The sequence below is a fragment of the Bidens hawaiensis genome, unplaced genomic scaffold, assembly GCF_021521415.1.
Source record: "Bidens hawaiensis isolate Kalapana, Puna unplaced genomic scaffold, B.hawaiensis_p1.1 tig00011081_1, whole genome shotgun sequence".
NCBI lineage: Eukaryota > Viridiplantae > Streptophyta > Magnoliopsida > Asterales > Asteraceae > Bidens > Bidens hawaiensis.
In genome coordinates, this window is record NW_027491856.1 from 523,843 (window position 1) to 543,848 (window position 20,006).

Genomic DNA, 20,006 nt, shown 5'->3' on the forward strand with positions numbered 1-20,006 from the left:
CAAGGCTAACCTAAACAAGTCTTTTAAATTACCATTTGTGATTTGTTCCATTATGTTATGTCACAGCCCGAATTTTTGTAGTGTCATCACCTAAATAGTAATAATTTGAAATTCAAATATTTTAATTCGATATTCACTAACCCTTAAGAGATTTATATATCGCAATATGATCCCTATTAATCCTTTAAGATTCAAAGATCTCAACCTGAGGTTCATGACCCTCAGACTCAATTGAAGTTTATCTATTTGGTTTAGAAAACCTTCACTTGTAATTTAATCTCTTTTTTTTGTTGGAGCTATGTATCATAATTGCATGCATCTCGACAATATGATTTATCATTTTTACAATTTATAAGATATGCATAATTCACATGTTCACATGTAAACTTGCTACAGTAAGAGTTGAGTGTACACGCATTTGCATTTGGAGCTTTCCTATTGCATGCATGCATCTAGCAAAGATTTGGTCGCTTCCTAAAAGTCATTTGATTTAACATATAACTCGTTTGGTTAACCTAATTGTTCATTTGACCTACTTTATCGCTGGTACAACTTAACGAAAATTATTTCACTATAGACATACTTTTGACTATATTATAAAACTAAAAATTGGGGTTAGATTACTTTTTTTAATAGCAAATTTTACCATCTAAAATTCTTGTAACTTTGTACCTGCAAGGATTTCAACCCATCACTTCCTTCTTTATGGACAAACGCCATACCACTGTACCAATAAATCATAAGTTTAAATTACCTGATCCACATTCACGCATATCAACCAAAAGTTCCTTAGAATACTGATAGACATTTAACTATCAGTTTAGATTACTTGATCCATTCTTTAGATTATTGATAATCATTTAACTATTAAGATGCATGTTTTTCTCGAATCCTCCAAAGTGTTCCTTGATAGTTACTCACGATCACCCAATTTCTATTGATGTTTCTACCAATCAGGATCATCATTTCCTATTAATCAGTGGATCAGACCCTTTTATTGGGGGCTCAACCTGGTGGACCCCGCTAGGATTAATGCCCCTTAAACCCTTGAGGTTCGTTGGTGACTTGGTGCCACAAATCAAATTAGATTTGAATGAAAGCGCACTCCACACCATCTAACTTGTATCAATGTCTATACTAATTTATCATTGGTTTTTTAAGTAAATCCCAATTAACTAATATGATATGATGACTCTAAAATCACCAAGACAAAAATACACAAACACATACATAATCACCAAAAACATAACTGACTCAGTCACTATAATAGCAACAACACGAGAGAGGTTCAAAAAACCGATAATTGCATCCATGATCACATGAAACCCCCAAATAATCTTTTTACTTTTAGTGTACTAATCATTTTCATATTAAAGTAATTTGACGGTACTCCAAATCAATAATCTGATAATTCAAAGAAACCAAGAACAAGTATATGAAAGAGAAAACATAACAGAAATGAGAGAGAAGAAAAATCTTATATATGCGGAGAATAGACACAATGAAAAGTGACAACTTTTCACACAAGAGTATAATTAAGTTACACCTGCTAACAGCAACTTCAAGTGGCCATTACACAACTGTTTGGAAGTTGCACCTGCTGACAACAGCTTCAAGTTGCCATTGCTAGTTGTCACCTATGCACAATTTTAACTTATGGTCAAGTTGTGATGATTGGTTGCCATTGATCATAAGTTCCCAACTAACTGGTCTCCGCAACGGGCTTTGCCATTTGGACCCTGGTCCTTAGACTAGGTGTTGTCGCTGAAGCCGATATCTGAATTCATCCAATAATATCGCTCGTATTCGACGACTGTTTCCGCTATATAAATTTGTAAAAAAACCAGACAAATTTGCGAGTTTCGGACCATCTTCTTGATATCATATTTTCGGTACGGTCCCTACTTTCCACCATCGTGCAGAACAATACTCGCACTTTGCCCCACAATATACGATACTTTTGATAATCCGTTACAATTAAATAAAGATTAACAAATGTCTAAAACATATTTTTAAAATTTTATATGAACCAAAAAAAAAGGTTTAAATAAAATACCGGCATGTCGATCTTCGGATATTTCAACCCAAGCACGACACAAAGCCGTCTCGTTCTTTGTCCACAGAGTTTTTTTTCTTTTAGGAACGACCTCCTCGGCTCTTGGCTCGAGCCTGCCGCTCCTCTTTGGTTCTTCTTCAAAAAAAAAGTCAGCTACGCTGATTGAGTTCTAGTTAATCGGACGCCACACAATACATACACATACATACATATCTGAAGATACATATCCATACTTAACCAATTACCCTTCTGTTCTACATACATACTACTACCATACGTACATACATATCTACAATCACTAACCTCAGTCTACCGAGAGTACGTTCATAGTCCGCCGTCTATACCTGTACTCAAGGTCGTGAACACGTAAAAGGTCCGCCGTTCTTACCTATGTTCACCATTCATGGTACGTACAAGGTCCGCGATCCTTCCCTATACCATCATACATCCACAACACGTACAAGGTCCACGATTCTTCCCTATGTTGCAACCTAATTCATAGCACGTACGAGGTCCGCAGTCCTCCCCCATGCTAAAGCACGTATAAGGTCCACAGTCCTTTCATGTGCTGACGCCTACCTATATTACGTATAAGGTCCGCGGTCCTTATCTACGTTACGTATAAGGTCCACCGTCCTTATCTACGTTGGCGTCTATCTCCTATAACACGTATAAGGCCTACCGTCTCTATCTACGTTTATATCTATCATCTACATCACGTATAAGGCTCGCAGTCCTTAACTACGCCATCACCAGCCGAGTCTATGTCCGACAGAAGCTAGAGGGATTTGCCATCCTAACCTACTATGTCGAACATAGAACTCACATACCATTCGTATTCCTGTATACACATACTTCACATATACAATAATTACATTATAGCATAAAAACATTCTAGGCGTTCTTTACATTATACCCCTTGTCGTTACGTGCAATATCCGAAGATCGTTCACGCCCCAACAAGTATTCATTTCTAATATTCATACATCTTCGATATATAATATTCGTACCTTTATTTTTGACCTGACAGTACGCGCAATATCCGAAGATCGTTCGCGTACCGACAAGCAATCATTCATATCCATCACATATATCACATATGACATACACTTATCACTTAGGATAAATGTATTAACAACACATCGAATATGCACACAGCCCCGAAAACATAACAAGGAATGGGGCTAGAAACTCACCTGAACTCTGCTTCTTCCTCTGATAGTTGTAAATCCCTTCTTTAACTGAGCTCGGCTGACTGTATAAGTTACACGTATCAATACTCGCCTGATCTAATCTGGTGGCCTAGTATTAGCTTACTGTTACTTATCGTTTTAATCTATTCTCTAATCGAACTTGACTTTAGGCGAAGTTAAACCTTAGGCGAACTTAGCTTTAGGCGAAGTTGTCACCAGGCGAACTTGGCTTTAGGCGAAGTTGTCACCAGGCGAACTTGGCTTTAGGCGAAGTTGTCACCAGGCGAACTTGGCTTTAGGCGAAGTTGTCATCAGGCGAACTTCGCTTGCAGGCGAAGTTCATCAGGCGAACTTAGCTTGCAGGCGAAGTTGTCGTCTGCAGCTACTGTTCGTTCTTAAATCCCTTAATCACCTTCGTTTCTTAACCAAATAACTCGATTTAGGTACCCACGGGATCGTCTGACCAGCGCCTACAAACCCCAACCATCAAATCGACCTAACATCGATGTTTAAAGGGTGCGATTTAGGCATATAGGTTACGGGTTCTTTTTATCAATCGATTAACCCATCAAATCATAACCATTTTCAGTAAGATTAGCTTTGTTGGATTCGTTTTTACCATACAAACTCAGATCTATCATTTCTCAAATCAAACCGAACCTATACGAACGATTTCTAACTATAAACGTACCTTGAACGAGTCGAACTACGAACCCGGTTAAGCCTTGATGTTGTTTTGGTCCGTCACGACGTTCCAGCACCAACAAGCTCGGGTTTTCGCCTTCGGATCTTGGTTCGGGTTGTGTGTGTTTTGGGTGTGTGTGTATGGAAATGAGGATTAAATGGTGGTTAATGGTATTTATATTTAGGGATCATGGGCTTAAGCCCATGGACTCTCCTTCCTTCTTTCATAACCCAAGTCCATAACCCATATCCATTACCCAACACTAGCCCGACCCATACCAACTCCTACTCTATTTATTTATTTCCCGATAACCTGAGTAAACTTTCCCTCTATTATTAAGTAATATAATTAATATCATTTTGGAAATTTCGGGATGTTACAGTAATCTTGGAGCAAAATTTCAAATTTTTCAAAAACTTTTTTTATTAAAAAAAACCGTCTTGAGAGACTGTTTTTATTATGCTTCCTACATTTTCCGTCCATATTTTCAAATTTTTTGAAAAATATATTTTGACAATTATACCCCTCTACATTTCCCGTCCATATTTTCAAATTCTTGGAAAAATATATTTTGACAATTATACCTCTTTCCCGTCCATATTTTCAAATTCTTGGAAAAATATATTTTGACAATTATACCCCTGGAGCAGGGGTATAATTGTCAAAATATATTTTTCCAAGAATTTGAAAATATGAACGGGAAATGTAGGAAACATAAAAAAACAGTCTCTCAAGATGGGTTTTTTTTAGTAAAAAAGTTTTTGAAATAGCTCGGTGTTTGAAATAGGGCCGAGCCAGGTCCTGCTCGAACTTAACTCAAGCCAGCTCGGCTCGGCTCGATTTCAAACACCGAGCTGTGAAACTGAGCTCGAGCCCGACTCGAGCCAGCTCGTGGCTCGACGAGCTAACAAATTATTCAAACTTAAGCAAGGAAAAAAGAAGAATTAGGGTTGAAAGTTTGATAAACTATATATATATATATATATATATATATATATATATATATATATTATGAGTCTTAGCGTACGAGCCAAGCCACGAGCCGAGCCACCCCAGGCTCGAGCTCGACTCGAACAAAACTCGAGCCAGCTCGGCCCGGCTCGATTTTTGATCGAGCTTTTTTCGAGCGAGTTTTTTTCGGGTTTTTTTCGAGCGAGCCGCGAGCTTTTTGACACCCCTACCCTGGACCACCACCACCACCTTGAACCACCAACCATCACCGACGCTGTTGGCCCCACCCCATCACCACCACCATAACCGTCTCCACCACCATAACCGCCTCTACCACCGCTGCACCCATCACCACCGCTGCACCATAGCCGCCGTCGCCCCCACCCCATCACCACCACCGCTGCACCGCTGACCCTAACACTCAGACTGATCTCTTCAAGATGCTCAATGCTCTCAACAAAAACCTCCGGCGACTCTGCTCCAAGCTCCGGCCGCTGTCTCGCCGCCGGTCAAAGGCCAAACTCACCATCAAACGCCTCGCAAAATCAAATTCCATAAATCAAGATTCATCAAACCCAAATGGGTCTGCCACAATTCACCCAAATAATCTAATGGGTGCTTCAAAATCACAAAACCCAAGTCGAATTGCAACGTTTAATGCTTGTTTGTTCTCAATGGCACCGGCAATTCCACCTTTGACCATGGTGGATATGATCAAGATCACACAAAGGTAGCCTCCAATTGCTCTGTTTCATTTACACATTCAAGGTCAAAGTCAATGGTTGACCGGTGGTGGTGGTTCAAGTGGGTGATGGTGGTTTAGGGGTATAATTGTCAAAAATATATTTTTCATAAAAAAAAACAGTCTCTCATGACGGCTTTTTTGAGTAAAAAAGTTTTTTAAAAATTTGAATTTTTGCTTCAAGATTACAAATAATTTGGACTTTACCGACATTATTTTCCCAAATCTCGTCTTTTACCTGACTTTCTTTCGAAATCTCGTCTTTATTTTTATCTTTTTCAATGTGTCTTGACCGTCCAAATTATAAATGATTTTAAAGAAAAAAAGATATTTTGGAACTTCTCTCTCTAAAAATAATTATTTTAGAAATTTTTCCTTGTCTTTTCCTTTTAACCTTTACCGTTTGGTTCCGTCACATTGTGGTTGATGGCTGACAAAATGAGTACCAAGTTTTTTAATGCATCCGTACTAATATACTTAAAAGTAAAATTGGAATTGTATGATTTGTCTTTTAAAATAATCTAAAAAACCAAATGTAATATTTGGTTCTAGTTTTTATAAATTAATCACGCTTGTGCGGTAGAAGCCATGAACGTCACGTTGTGTGGATCCGTCCGTAGCCAAACGAAGAAAAAGTCTTCATGGTGACGATGAGTTCCTTTATTTATTTTTCTTTTTGTTTAATAAACCCTGGTTATGCATTTGCACGTATTGTTGAACTTTTATATAAAATAAACCAGTGAACTAACTAGCATGTGCTGCTTAAATCGTTGTCACAGTCATGTAGTAGTGGGGATTTTAACTAGCTCACCCATTAGGCGTTGTTGGTTAGCTAGCTTTAACCAACTAATTATGTGGTGGAGCCTTGAGGAAACAAAGAAATCAAAAATACAAAAGAAAAAAACAAGTTTTGTTGGCTGTTGGCTTGTTAACCCCAAGTAAATTCTATCAATAATGTAGCGTTAACACGGCGTGCGGGAGGTTATCGTGCATATGTGGCTACTTGGTAGTTAATGCCCCCAAGCAACCCACAACACATAGTCTAAGCCTGTATTGTATGTATAAACTTTTAACCATATGAAAACTAAATATATATATATATATATATATATATTTAAACATAAGAAAACTAAATAGTTTATTATAACAAATATAATTTGATTATAAGAAATAAACGTACAAGATGATGATAATCTGATAAAAGTAACCACGATGAAACCATTAATGGATTATTTTAGAAAGTGAAAAGGATATTTCATCCTTATTTCTGTCTTCGCTCGTTAAGGTAAGACCGCCATGGTTTGAGCCCTCAAAGAATTTGGTGGATCGTCTATTCAATCGTTGTGTTACATAAGTGAGCTATAGATATGACTGGTCATTTGGTTTGGTATATAAAAATATTATTGAAGATTATTTTTCCATTTGTTATTATAAGAATTATAGGTTAAATTACATCGAAACAGAAGGCAAGCGGGCAACAAGCTGCGCCGCTACCCCTTTTTGAATCGCAAAACCCAACCTTTTAAAAACTACATTTGCTGATCTTGGAGTCATAATATTACTATGCTTGACCCGTTGAACACGGGTAAGTAACTCCACAGCTTCAGGCGCGAGAAAACCAAAAGTGTCGAAAGTAAAAGGAATAAATATATGTTGGTTGTCAAGACACGCCTTCTCATGTTTGGTCACCTTGCCTGAAGCAGCTTGACCGGCTGTGAAACCACTACTCCCTAAGCCCACAAGAGGGGAAACCCCTGTTAAATCAACACAAGCATGTTTTCCTCATATCCATCCAAACACCAAGATGTCAGCCGGTCGAAGAGATGGCTTCCCTCCGACGGGTCAGTCAGGAAATTCACAGGTGCTTCTTTCTTAACAGAAATTCCGGCCCGCCTGAATATATCAAAGAGCAAATCCCTAATCAGATCGTGTCGGTACTTGAACCCTGGGAGCTCTTTACAATGCACCGCGTGCTCCCCATATGAGTCTAAACACGCCTTACGACAAACAGGACATATCTCATCAACCGGGAATAGAGGAATCATGAGGCGATACTTAAGGATAGTACATACTTCATTTGAGACATATGCTGGCCTAACCCATCTATAGGGATAGCAAGAAGAAAATCTTGAGCATGTGATGCTCGTAGACACTCAAAAATTGGCTTTTTGTCTACTTGTCATGTCAAAGTGTAACTCCATGTCGTGAGCAATTTTACTAAAAAGAGCACTCGCCAATGCATGTTGGGTTTTAGAGGGGGCGGTCTATTTGTTAGTGAAACTGCTAAAATCAACGCCTGGAATCATATCACGTAGACAAGCCAAAGCATAAGAATAATCAAAATCCATCCCGCATATACCACTGTCTCGCAAAATGTGATCCTAAAGCACCCACTATTAGGCTCTCGAGGCCACAAACGCATAGGAGGAAGCCTCTACTGCCAAATATAACCCCAAACCCCCATTCTTAATGGGTAAGGAAGCAATTCGCCATTGGAGGTCTCCAAAAAAAGGACCTCCACAAATTACAATGTCCTCGATCGCCTCACGCAATTTTTTGTCAAAGAACAACGTTGCCTCCATCATGTGTACAGGTTGACATGTTCTCAAACCAAAGAAAAGTTTAGCAATACCCATACATGATCGAAACAAAAGTAACTCACTTTGCGGGTCACCAAGTTTTGGTAGAAGACGCATCAAATCAACATCATTAGTAGCTCTCTTCTTTGCCAACCCACTAATAAACCCGGTGTCTTTACTAACAGCTCCCCCAAGAAGCTTCACCCCTAATAATGGTCTCCCGATGTCAGCATGGAATAAACCGTCACGAGACTTCGTACCATCACAAGAAGGCCAAAATAGCTCAGTTTTCTTAATATTTAGTTCAAGACCCAAAGTTGGACCCGTCACCTTAATGATATCCAACACTTTAGCCACCTCCATAGAATCTCCAATGACCATCCCATCATCAAGGTACCAAGCATGAAGAATAAGCTTGCAATTGTCTCGAATATGATGTATAGGTCTAGATAGAATATAATTGGGTATAGTGGGCCTCCAAGGGTGCATGGTTTGTATATAGTAGGCTGGCGTACCCTTGATTATAATGGCATCCCACGTGAGAAGTGAAGGCGAATACTGTTTCATGGGACATGGTGCTATATGATCGAGTCCACGTGAGCTCTATTAAAAGTCAAACCAGGGTGAGCCTCCATTAATGCCTCGTGGGTCATTGTGTTTGTAACATCCACAAAATCCGGTGACAACTAAGACCAATGGCCCTTTGTCTTTTAAGATTATTATGAGACAAAATCATAAATCCTTTTTTTTAAGGCAATAAAGGTTTAGTATAGTCTAAATGAGTTCGATTTGGTTTGAGTTTAAAACTTTAAATCATGAACATATTAAGCTAAACATGTCGGGGTCGAGTCAAGCTGACTGGTTTATGTAACTAACCACTCGAATTGTACGAGCCATGTTCGTGTTAACACTTTCACTTTATTTAATTTCTTTAATTCTTGTTGGCAAAGAAGTAATGATATGATATTAGGTAGGTCATGTGAGGAATAATGAATAATTGCCAATATGATGCATGCAATAATTGGTCATTTTAAGTAATTATAAAAGCATAACCCCAAAGAAGAAAAACTTGCCTGGCAAAAGACAAAAAAACAGTCGCTAAATCCTACTAACCACCATCACTTTGGTCTCCTACCAAAACAACACTTATTTCTTTAACATTTGGTAACAAAACATTATCTTGTTTTTCAATTATTATCAACACTAGTTAATTTGTTATCACTCATCAATGTTTTGCATGTTCACAGGTTCTATGCTTCAGAGGTAGTTGTAGCTCTAGAATATCTCCATATGTTGGGAATCGTGTACCGTGATCTCAAACCTGAAAACGTGTTGGTTAGATCGGATGGTCATATTATGTTAACCGACTTTGATCTTTCTTTAAAATGTGACTTCTCTACGTGCACCCCGGCTCAAGTTGTCTCTAATCACAACCTCCTAAACCCGCCACCACCAACCGATCAGCGCCCCGTGGGCCCACCAAAATTCGCCACGTCATCATGCATTCTTCCTAATTGTATTGTCCCCACTGTCTCATGCTTCCACTCTAAACGTAAAAACAAGAAAAAACCCGCGGGCCATGGTGGGCCCGAGTTCGTGGCAGAGCCCGTGGAAGTCCGGTCAATGTCGTTGGTCGGAACCTATGAGTATCTGTCCCCGGAAATTGTGTCGGGTGAGGGCCATGGTAGCGCCGTGGATTGGTGGACACTAGGAATTTTTGTGTTTGAACTATTTTATGGTGTGACACCTTTTAAAGGGGTGGATAATGAGCTAACACTGGCTAATATTGTGGCTCGGGCTCTTGAATTCCCAAAAGAGCCGGTGGTTCCAGCCGTGGCTCGGGACCTGATATCTCAATTGTTGGTTAAGGATCCAGACCGGCGAATGGGGTCAATGATGGGTGCGTCGGCGATCAAGCACCACCCGTTTTTCCATGGGGTTAATTGGGCGCTATTGAGATGTACCACACCGCCTTTTGTGCCGCCACCGTATAGCTACCGGGATGTGGCCGAGGATGATGGTTGTCCGGGCACTCCAGTGGAATATTATTAGGAAGGATTATATAATCTGTGGATGTATTTTGATGACACCATGCAAATGGATCAAAGGTTGTAATTTGGGCTGGGTTGTATGTTGAATATGTACATAACTTTAAACTTTATTACTTGGAAGGAAGGATTAATTTAAAAAAAGTGTATTAAATTTATATTTTTATTTATGGAAATGATTATGGATTATAAATGTGCATGGAATAAATAATATGGATTGACAGACAACTATAAACAATCAATTCTAGATTAAGCTCGATGTTAATGACAATATGGTACAATCCAAGAGGGTAAACCAGTTTTTGTCAATGATTATTCATTAAAAAGCAGATTAGGTGGTAAAAGATACTTGACTTTAATCTTCAAAATTAAATATTAGTCAATAAAGTAAATGAAGATTGATGATCTAATCACATAAATGGTGGGAAGTAAATGTAGATTGTTTGTTTTGGTTCCTCTGTTTTTAGTCTGAACTTTGATCTAAACCTTTGGACCTTTATACATGCCCTTTCTAAAAAAAAAAAAAGGAAAAAGAAATAGGTACTTTTTGGGGATATTTTAAAGATACTTAGGTAGTGTTTGGTATGTGAGAATGGAATGATTCATTATATGGGAATGAAAAATGTGATGTTTGGTTGCTCAATGGAATGAAATCATCTATTACACATGGAATCTCATTCCATCAAAACCATTCATTCCCACCCCCTTCTTTTTTTTCATTTCATTCCTCATTCACTCTACTTTCTCAACAACACCATTACCTAACAACGACCACCACCACTACCATTGCTGCCACCACCACCTGACCGCCGCCGTCGTTGTTGCCACCACCACCTATGTCACCACCGCCGCCACCACCGTCGCCGCCGCCGCTTGACCACCGCCCACCACCATATTCGTTGCCTAAGCTACCACCACCATCGTCGTTGCATTTTTTTTTTTGTAAAAAATTATTTTTAGATAGGAGTGTTTTTATTATTTCTAATTCATTCCTACAATTTTTTTTATATACCAAACAACAAAAAGTAATAATTTATTCTATTCCTATAGGTTAACCAAATAAGACAAAGGAATGGTAATGATCCATTTCATTCCCTTGTCTATTTCATTCCTTCTCTCATTCCATTCCCCCTTCATTCAATTACCTTCAACCAAACATACTCTTGACCTTATAACTTAAAATTTACATTATTATCTTAATCATTTTGGTACATTAATCATTTGCGAAGTTAAAAACCAAACTAAAAAAATATATTCGGATTATTCAACTCAACTCTCTATATGATGCTACCGATTTTGACATGTTATATTTCATATACAATACGTCTTATTCACCACCCCTTTAGAGAAACTATGAACTCTTAATGAAATGAAACCATATATGCTATTGTAAGGTAACCTGAATAAAAGACAAGTTTAGACAGGTACTAATATTTTTATTCCCAAAGAAATCATACAAAGTAACCATATAAATCACTACTTAGTACCCATGACAACTAGCGAATTAACCTTCGCTCCATGGCTATATCGGCATTTTACCTCATGAACTCTTGGCCGGTTTGAACCAGAACAGTGCAACAATGGAGGAACCTCAAACCAACACCAACGGAAGCTCGTTGCCGGTGATTTACGTAAGACGATGAGCCGATGTTGGGGCCCGGACCCGCCCCGGCCCGTCGCCCAAAGCGTCCGCTCCAGTTCGAACAGGCGTACCTCGATTCACTTCCATCTGCTAACATGTATGCTTAGGGTTTAATACTTTCAGATGTCAATTTTGATATTAATTACTTCAATTGAGCTTGTGGTTTGCTCTAGGGTTCAGCTGAATGAGTAATGATATTGCATCTGATTAATAAGCACTATAATCTGTTAGTTGAACTGAAACCCTAGATATTTAAATACTTGATGCACCGCTTATTGTAGATAGAAAGTTAATCTTGAAACGAGTTAATAGAAAGTTAAAGTGGCAAATTTAGTTTAATTAATTAGGATTCAGTTATATATGCTTTGTTTTTTAATGTTTTGCTACTTTATCTCGTTTGTTTGAATGTCTAGAAGTTACAAATAGATGGTTTAGGGGTCATTGTAAGTGTGTCGAGAATCTTGGTTGAGATCAAATTCCGTGTTTGTGTTCTTGGGCTTAATTTTCAACACGTATATTACTGCAGTTTTAAGCTGGATCTCATGTGAATTTGTTGTAATTTAGGTTTTATTCCATGATTATATGCAGGTATGAGAAAAGTTATATGCATAGAGATGTGGTAACTCATGTTGCTGTTTCAGCAGCTGATTTCTTCATTACAGGAAGTCAAGATGGTAATATTACTTATAAATATGATTACTACATTAGTTTGGTATTTGTAACCTATTCAAAAGTTTTTATTGAATAATTTTCTTGTAATTTTGTAGGACACTTGAAATTTTGGAAGAAAAAAGGTGTTGGCATTGAGTTTGCTAAGCATTTCAGATCCCACCTTGGGCCTATAGAAGGGCTGGCGGTGTGTTATGTTTATTTTCACTTTCGCTTTCATAACTGGTAGCTTTTCTTTTAGTTTATTACCTTTTGAACTTGTGTGATGCAGGTTAGTGTAGACGGTTTGTTTTGCTGTACAATTTCAGATGATTGTTCAGTGAAGATATATGATGTGCATAACTACGACATGATGGTCATGTTACGCCTTCCATATACACCTGGTTGTGTTCAATGGGTTTATAAACAAGGCGCGGTTAAAGCCAAATTTGCCATTAGTGATAAAAATTCACCATTTGTGCATATATATGATGCACGAGCTGGATCAAACGAACCCATCATTTCTAAACAGGTCAGTTGACTTTAAGTTTGACATCTCAATCATCAATTTTTAAAGTACTTTTGTTTGGCTTTCAGATACATTTGAACCCTGTGAAAGCAATGAGGTACAACCCTGCTTTTGATACTGTGGTATCTGCAGATACCATGGGAATAATTGATTATTGGGATGCTACTACGCTTCAGTTTCCTGAAACCGAGTATGTTTTATAATCTCTAAAGTTTTCCAGTTTACCCCCATTATCATATTTTGCATATTGATGTTGCTTTGTTTGGAGCTCTACAGTGTTAATTTTAAGTTGAAAAGTGATACTGATCTCTTTGCAGTTGCCAAATGTAAAACTGCTGTATCTTGTATTGAGGTAAAAATTTTAAATAAAATATTCTGTGACATCAAGAATAAGGCTTGTAAACTTGCCGAACAAACACGAACGGAGCAAGTTTGTGTTTGCTTAACCTGACAAACGATCTAGCACAAACAGTTAAACGAACGGTTTTTTTGTTTGTTAAGAAAATGAGTCTGTTTATGTTCATTTATGTTCGTTCGTTAACAATATAAGCGAATGGTTCATAAATGTAAAAGGACGAATATAACTGAGCTAAACCAGTTAAAGCCCTAAAAAGTTATTAAAACCAGGCGACGTTGTAATGGGCCCAATAAACAAATATATTTACAAACATAATCGAACGAACTTAAACAAATGTATACTAACGAACTAACAAACATAAATGAATGTAAATGATAAAACACAAATGAACGAACATAAACAATGTTCACAGACATAAATAAACGAATAAGACGTGTTCATGGTCATTTATTAAATAAATAAACTTTTTTGTTCATGTTCGTTCGTTTATTAAATAAATGAATATTCTAGCCAAATGGTTCACAAACAGTTCGCTGAATGTTTGGTTCGTTTATGGGCCTAAGGAAACATTTGCTATATGCATGTTATTAATTTATTATTACATTATTTAACCTTCATCATAACTTTAATTCTTTCTTTAATTACCTTTAGGTAAGTGCAGATGGCAAACAATTTGCAATCACATCTCCCGATCGTAGATTACGTATATTTTGGTACCGAACGGGTAAATTAAGACGTGTGTATGATGAATCACTTGAGGTAATAAAACTCAACTCAAATCGACCCATTCATAAATGAGCGGGTCTAAAGTTGTAAACTTTAGTTTATTTTATTAAATATTAACTATAGATGAGTTAACCAAAAGCTGGTTTGATTAGAATGCTCAAGATCTTCAAAGAAGTGATGCACCTATGTACCGTTTGGAAGCTATTGATTTCGGTAGATGAATGGCGGTTGAACGAGAAATTGAAAACACTGAAAACGTACCGCAACCGAACGCGGTATTTGACGAAAGCTCCAATTTCATTATTTATCCAACTCTCCTTGGTATTAAAGTAAGAAATTAATCATCCGTCTCATAGTTTGTTTCCTCAAATTCAATAAACGTGAAAATGATATTTTATTCTTTTTAATGGTAGATCGTAAATCTGCACACCAATAAAGTCGCCAAAATTTTGGGAAAAGTGGAAAATAACGATCGATTTTTAAAAATTGCGTTATACCAGGGTGATCAAAGCAGTAAAAAAGGGAGAAAAATCCCAGCTGTGGCTGCAAATGTTAATGAAAACAAAGAACCGTTAACCGACCCGACTATATTATGTTGTGCTTTCAAGAAACACCGTATCTATTTATTCAGGTATAATACTTAACTAATTTTCTTTTAAAAAGTATTCTGTTATGTGTTATATAATCCAATTTATGTTTATATAGTCGAAGAGAACCGGAAGAGCCCGAAGACGCCACCAAGGGTAGAGATGTGTTTAATGAAAAACCTCCTGCTGATGAACTTATGGCTGCTTCAGATATAGGAAAGTCAGTTACAACATCGCTTCCAGAAAACGTGGTAAGTATTCGATTTCTGATTTTTTAAATATTTTTTTCTTTCTTTTACTTTTATAATAACTTTGGTTTTGTTGTTATATGTTAATGATTGTTTGGTGATATTAAGGTTATGCATACGACACTTGGTGATATTCACATGAAACTGTACCCGGAAGAGTGTCCAAAAACCGTGGAGAACTTTACAACACACTGTAAAAATGGTTATTATGATAATTTAATATTCCATCGGGTTATTAAAGGTTTTATGATACAAACTGGAGACCCTTTGGGAGATGGGACAGGTGGACAGTCTATCTGGGGACGAGAATTTGAAGATGAATTTCATAAAAGGTAAGAGTTGTATTAAAAAACTTTGGTTTTTTAATACAAAGCAGCCTCTCTATCCTTATAGGGTAGAGGTAAGGCTGTCTACATCTTACCCTCCTCAGACCCTACCATAGCTTTGCTATTGGTGGGATATACTGAGTACGATGATGATGATGATGATGATGATGTAAGAGTTGTATTAAAAAACTGAACTGAAATAGCTGACCCTAAACAAAAACCAACTATTTGGGTTTAAGTTTTTTTAAAATCTAAACTTTTGGTTTGGCTTCGGTTTTGCATGTAGTCAAAACCGAAATAACCTTACTGAATTCATGGATTTTCATTTTTAGTTTTCAGCTTCAAGTAATTTATAAGAATTTAATAAATAGTGTTACCTAAATTTTTTAATCAAAATGTTTAATTATCAATTAAATAATTACTTAACAAAGATATTTAGACCAAATTCTTCATTTTTGGCCAAATTTTTTTTCAGCCCAAAAGTTTTGAGCTCAAATGGTGCAACGAAAAAAAAAAACAAAGAAAAACTGAACCCAAACTGAAAACTGTAACCTAATGGTTTTGAAAAAAATTAAAAAACAAATTTTTGGTTTTTGGTTCAGTTTTAGTCTACACACGGGTTTGGGTCGAACCGGCACACATGTGTAGCTAAACGGCTTGGCTAGTTTGGTTTGGGTTCACCCATTACGCTGTCATTTTATTACTATTTTTTTAAATGTGTTTTCATGTCGTAGCAGAAAATGGTTGGGAATTTTATGCTAAAAAAACTAAAAGAGATTTGGCATCAGTTTATATTGTATAAAATGTAATTTTTTACATATGTTTATATTTTTGTTGTAAAATTATAATTTTAGAGTATTAGTATGCACTAAAAAATCGGGTTAAATGAGTCGCATTCGCATCAACGTTTGTGTCTTGTTCTGGTTCACATGCCCGACACAAATTTTGGGTTTATGTTGGGCTCAACCGCCTACCCATGGAGACAAAATCTTATATTTTTTTTGTGTTTTTGCAGTTTGAGACACGACAGGCCTTTTACATTGTCGATGGCGAATGCAGGCCCAAACACAAACGGGTCGCAGTTCTTTATTACAACTGTTGCTACACCGTGGCTGGATAACAAGCATACTGTTTTCGGTAGAGTTATAAAGGGCATGGATGTTGTTCAGGTACGTCTTTAACTATCAAAATTTAACTTTTAAATATTCCTGTAAATCGGATTATGTGGATTTCTGAAATGAATAATTGTTTTAGGCGATCGAGAAAGTGAAGACTGACAAGGGCGATAAACCATATCAAGATGTAAAAATCTTGAACGTAACAGTTCCAAAGTTATGATTGATGATCTACATAATGTACACGAGGTCAAATGCAAGATTCTGAATTAGGTACATATTTACCTAATTACCCTCTCGTTTTGTAACTTGAGTTAGGAAAGTAGCTACCAACTACCATAACGAACGGTTATGGGTGTTAAAAAACAGATCTTGACTTCGAGTTTTCTTCCAGATGTACTTTTTAAGGTTGCCAAGAATTGAAGAACACTTGAATGCTATATATTGTCAAATTTGCAACTTGAATCCATAAATTCCAGTTGTTTTTATTTATATTTCCAAAAGGATGCCTGGAAATGTGAAACATCCTCATTGTACTTTAAAGGTTGCCAAAAGGATCAATATGGGTTTTTGATCTCAAATTCTGCATTTGATTGATTGAATGTGAATGTGATATGTGCCACCCACGTTCACATGCACACATGCACCAGTAGTTGCAGTTTCTTGTAGTTTGGTTCATGCATTTTCTTTTGATTAAATCAGTGGTCGGTTAGTTCTTTAGTTAGTGGGTCGGTTATGTATCTTGGCTATATAAGCCACTAGTTATTATGTGTTAGGGTATGAATGAAAATATGTTGATTGAATGATCAAGTCTCTTCCAAAAATCTATGATTTCTAATCTAGTTTCCGTTTATTTTCTTTGGACCATTTGATTAACGATTAGGTTCGTAACAGAATGAACTTATTAGTAGTCATTACTTAACTTACAATCGCCAAGTTAAAAGTCTATTTGTCTCAAAATTTCAACTTGTTTTCTGGTTAAGCTGACTTCCTTTTCTACTTTCGTCCCCAAAAATTTTAGTTATATCTTTTGATGAAAATTGTAGTTTTGTTTTTAGTTTTTTGACAGTCACATGCAGTTAGAAAAATAGGTCTTAAGTTAAAAAAGACATGCTTGTGTTGAAATGTAAAACCATTCTTTATTGTCTTTTGCTGACATTTTAAACGCAAACTTTACTTAAAAGCACACCTGGTTGTCTATTAATTAAGCAGAGCACAAGGTTCTTAAGCCACTTGGTACAACAAAAAGTTAACCCCCACTTCATTCCGAGCTCCCTAGATAAATACACAAATCCGTTAAAACAATGACCTCAATTTGTAAGCGAGGAACTATGACTGTTAGTCATATTTAGCTCATATAGTTTCAGTAAAAAAACACAATTGCTATTACAGGTTTTATAAGTTTTTCAAAAGAACATCATAGCCATGGTTATGTTTTTGAACTTATTATTACATCTTTGGATTAAAAATAACTGTAATATTTCAAACACCTGAAGATCAAAGTACACCACACATCAAAACTTCAATAATAAGCAAGCAAAAACACATTCACAGGCATACACAGATGCATCAAATCAAGACCACTTTGATTAATATCTCCGATCATCAAATAATCCATACATCCAATACTTTCACACGATCTTACCAAATTCAAAACATTAAACCAAAAAACTACAATAACAAAAAGAGACGAGAAAGCCTTTCTTTTAGTCGAATAAGCTGAAGCCCATGTCCTGCAAAAACAAAATACAAACAGTTGTTAAAAGGTATACACAATGAATAACACAAAACATAAGAAGATGACAGAACAAGTAAACAACTTACATCATCAGACTCCTCTTTCTCTTCAAGCTTCTCCTCTTTCTTTGTTTCAGCAGCCGCTGCAGGTGCAGCAGCAGCACCACCACCGCCAGCAGCTGCAGCAACCGCTACACCACCACCGCCAGACGGAACCGAAGCTAACTTTTCCCTTCCAGATGCAATGAGTTCAGTAATATCTTTCCCCTTTACTTGACACAACAGCAGCTCAATTTTATCATCATCAGCATCAGCCCCAACTGCACACAATCAATTTCTAAGTCAAATACATATATCAACAGTATTAACTGAAAAACACAACAGTATCGTTGCCTATTTCAATAACCATCAATTCCAACACTAGCAAATCATAACTGCTGCTAAACATGTCAAACCATATCGATCTAAGCCGTTAATTTCTCCTAGTTAAAAACCTAACCAAGTTATATGTCATATTAATTGAAGATGCCACGACAGTAAAGTTTTTTAAATAAGTTATTTTTCTTAAATAAATGATTTATATTAGGCTTACTAATTTAAAATTTAGCGCCGGTACCGTCAACACAGTTCGCTGGCATAACACACAAGTTCTTTTATTTAAAAAATAATAATTTGTTGTAAATTGCCATTGACGAATTTATTTCTTTTCTTAAATTCCAGTGAAGTAACCGAAAACCGACCTAATTCGCATCGACCACCCCAACCGAATAAACGTTTTAAATATGTTTTTTGATCATAAGCTATACAAGTAATGTCATTACTCATTACTATTCTGATCGTTTACTAAATTACTTTTTGGCTTTATTATCGATATTGTAACAACCCTAACCGATACCGAGCGAATTCACGTCTCGGGATTGTTACCTAGTGAAAACATAAAAAAAATTACCTGAACCGAGGATGTTCTTCAAATCCTCAGCAGATGGGCAGGTGTTACCGCCCAAAAGAGCCAACAAATAAGCAGCCACAACCTTCATTCTAATAAATGAAACATAACAGACTCAATAGCCCATCAATTACATTGTTCAATCGAATGAATAACAGTGGAATAAGAGAATAGGATACCTGCAATTGGTGATACAGCCGCCGTGAATCGTTTGCTCAGGGTGTTAAGGTTCTGCGGGAAACCCTAATATTTTGGGATGATATTATTAATATTGCCTCGGCTTGATCTTTCGTGGGCTCGGTTTGGATGATAATGGGCTGGTACATGGTTTAAGCCCATTGGTAGTTCCACTCTTTTGAAATTATTTTATATTAAAACATAGGAAAAATTCACGTGACACACCAATTCCTGTTAGCCAATGGAATATTCTATATTAGATATTAGAGTTATAATTACTAAAAGTTTAGTTAAATATTATATATGTTAAGTTGGTTTTGAGGTGGGTTTTAAATCGGGTTTTGGGTAATAGAAATCAAAGCAATTAAAACCACATAAGAGCGTGATGGTATATTTGATGCTTGTGAACGCGATGGTTGTTGAGAAATGGGTACCGGCATGTATAGAATCCGGTATAGGGCACACTTTATAATTGAGCATGAGAGATTATGACTACCAAGGGGTACATGCCCCACACGGGTAGGCATGTGCAACGGGTACGACCCGGACCGTTTACATGAAACCCGGACCGGAACCGAAACCGTTTACATAAAATTTTGAAACCCGGAATCGAACCATCTACAAATGGGTCGATCCGGGTTTTGAAACGGGTTCTACGAGACGGGTTGGCAGCTTTCATGGGTTGGACCGCATCCGCCGTTTAGCTGTATTCT

General features: G+C 37.0%; 1 protein-coding gene and 2 pseudogenes across 2 annotated transcripts; 2 read left to right on the forward strand and 1 right to left on the reverse strand.

Annotated features, from left to right (window-relative positions):
• Positions 1 to 9,372: 9,372 nt before the first annotated feature.
• Positions 9,373 to 10,373, forward strand: LOC143537130 (serine/threonine-protein kinase AGC1-7 pseudogene; annotated as a pseudogene).
• A 1,461-nt stretch (positions 10,374 to 11,834) lies between these two features.
• LOC143537131 (peptidyl-prolyl cis-trans isomerase CYP71-like) lies at positions 11,835 to 17,000 on the forward strand (annotated as a pseudogene). The gene is made up of 13 exons (XR_013135991.1): positions 11,835 to 11,993; positions 12,485 to 12,570; positions 12,664 to 12,752; positions 12,837 to 13,076; positions 13,142 to 13,263; positions 13,350 to 13,425; positions 14,083 to 14,190; positions 14,310 to 14,486; positions 14,571 to 14,788; positions 14,863 to 14,995; positions 15,101 to 15,324; positions 16,334 to 16,487; positions 16,573 to 17,000. The product of XR_013135991.1 is annotated as a peptidyl-prolyl cis-trans isomerase CYP71-like (transcript).
• Positions 17,001 to 18,139: 1,139 nt separating this feature from the next.
• Positions 18,140 to 19,360, reverse strand: LOC143537101 (large ribosomal subunit protein P2y-like). Its single transcript, XM_077030942.1, has 4 exons — positions 19,296 to 19,360; positions 19,120 to 19,208; positions 18,258 to 18,490; positions 18,140 to 18,166 (listed from the first exon to the last, which is right to left on the reverse strand). The coding sequence occupies exons 2-4, from the start codon at positions 19,205 to 19,207 to the stop codon at positions 18,140 to 18,142; spliced, it is 348 nt and encodes a 115-aa protein (XP_076887057.1). The 5' UTR covers position 19,208; positions 19,296 to 19,360.
• Between the last annotated feature and the right edge of the window lie 646 nt (positions 19,361 to 20,006).